At 62.7% G+C, this 1,369-nt stretch overlaps 1 protein-coding gene across 1 annotated transcript in view; it reads right to left on the reverse strand.

Annotated features, from left to right (window-relative positions):
- Positions 1–948: 948 nt before the first annotated feature.
- The window catches only part of LOC103782358 (transcription elongation factor A protein 3-like), a gene marked incomplete at both ends in the record, with an annotated part of 2,529 nt that continues 2,108 nt past the window's right edge, over positions 949–1,369 (reverse strand). Inside the window, 2 exons of the mRNA XM_008950127.1 lie at positions 949–1,020; positions 1,110–1,256. Of these exons, the coding sequence (XP_008948375.1) occupies positions 949–1,020; positions 1,110–1,256 (219 nt within the window). The remainder of the gene's footprint in view (positions 1,021–1,109; positions 1,257–1,369) is intronic.

The raw sequence follows: 1,369 nt of genomic DNA on the forward strand, positions 1-1,369 counted from the left end.
AAAGTCTTTAATCACCAGGCAGAGGAGGGATGGGTGTCAAGCCACCGTTACATCCCAAGCTGGGGGTTGGTGGGTTCCAGACCAGCTGGAGCTGGCCAGGGGCTCTTGGAGGACCACGAAGGTCAAGTTGGGAGGCACATGTGAACCAAGGCACAGGTCCCAGCCCTCCCTTCAGAAAGCAGCTTGTGCCACAGAGACAGTTCACACCTTTATTGCTCTAGCTGGAGGGTTTCCCCCCACTCCTCCTCCCACCATCCTTTCTTCTCTCCTGGGGAGACAGTGCCCTCAAGCCAGGATGGATGGCCCATGTGGAGGGGCACGGTGGCATTCAGCCAGCACCCTGCAGCCACCCAGTTTCTCTCTGTGTCCTCCCACTGCATGCACTTAGGTGAGGAAGGAGGTGTTTGGGTTAAAACCTGGCCCTTTCCCACCCCTGGCATAGCCCCACCTCCACAGGGCAACGTTCCTCCTCCCCCCAAACCCAAATCATCCAAATCCAGGTTCTCCCCAGGGAAGGACAAAGCTATCCAGGCCAGCCCAGTCTCCCTTTCCAGGGATGTGTCCACAGGGCAGGAATTTACAGGGAGGAACCACTTGAATTCACCAGGGTCTTCTGAAGCAATCCCGCTTGTCACCAGAGCCCAGCTCCCCAGGACGTTCCAGGGAGCCCAGAGCAAGGAGAGAGGGAGCTGGGGCGTAGGGACCAGGGTGTAGGGACTGGAGCTGCCCCCTCACCCTCCCTCCCCACCCCAGCTGCCCCCCGTGGCTGTCACAGCATCTGTCCCACACCACCTTCCTCCAGCCCCAGCGCCGGGCGCCGTCAGCAGAACTGCAGGAGGAGCAAAGCCCGGGGTGGGTGGTGAGCCCCCTGTGGGAAGGGGGGGCTCTGCTACCCCCCCAGGGTGGATCAGGGCCACTTAGAACCCTCCCCCAGGCTTGGGCACAGACCTTCCAGCGATTCCCACACTCGTTGCACAGCACAAAGGTGGTCATGGGCTCGTCGGCGCTGCGCGTCTGCACCTAGGGGGGAGCAGGGAGGTTGGGGCAACGGAGACCCCCTCCGGTGTCCCCCAACTCCCTGGGGGTCTCGGGGGCTCTGCGGGGCTCACCTGGTTGTAGGTGCAGTTCTTCTTCTTGCACTTGCCACACTGGAAGAGGTCTGTGACGGTGCCACCCGTCTTGGCCATCTGGTGCTCCCGGATGGCCTCCTGGGTCATGGCGTTCCTCAGCTCCTTCAGCTCGTCACTGGCCATCTCCTGCCACCCACCCGGCAAGGTCAGGGCTGCCAGGGCTCTGCCCAGGGGCTGGTAGCCAAGCCAGCCCAGGCTGCAAGCCACCGTGGTCCCGCACCCCCCAGGAGCAGGATGGA

This window comes from Merops nubicus, unplaced genomic scaffold (genome assembly GCF_000691845.1).
Source record: "Merops nubicus isolate BGI_N331 unplaced genomic scaffold, ASM69184v1 scaffold40931, whole genome shotgun sequence".
NCBI lineage: Eukaryota > Metazoa > Chordata > Aves > Coraciiformes > Meropidae > Merops > Merops nubicus.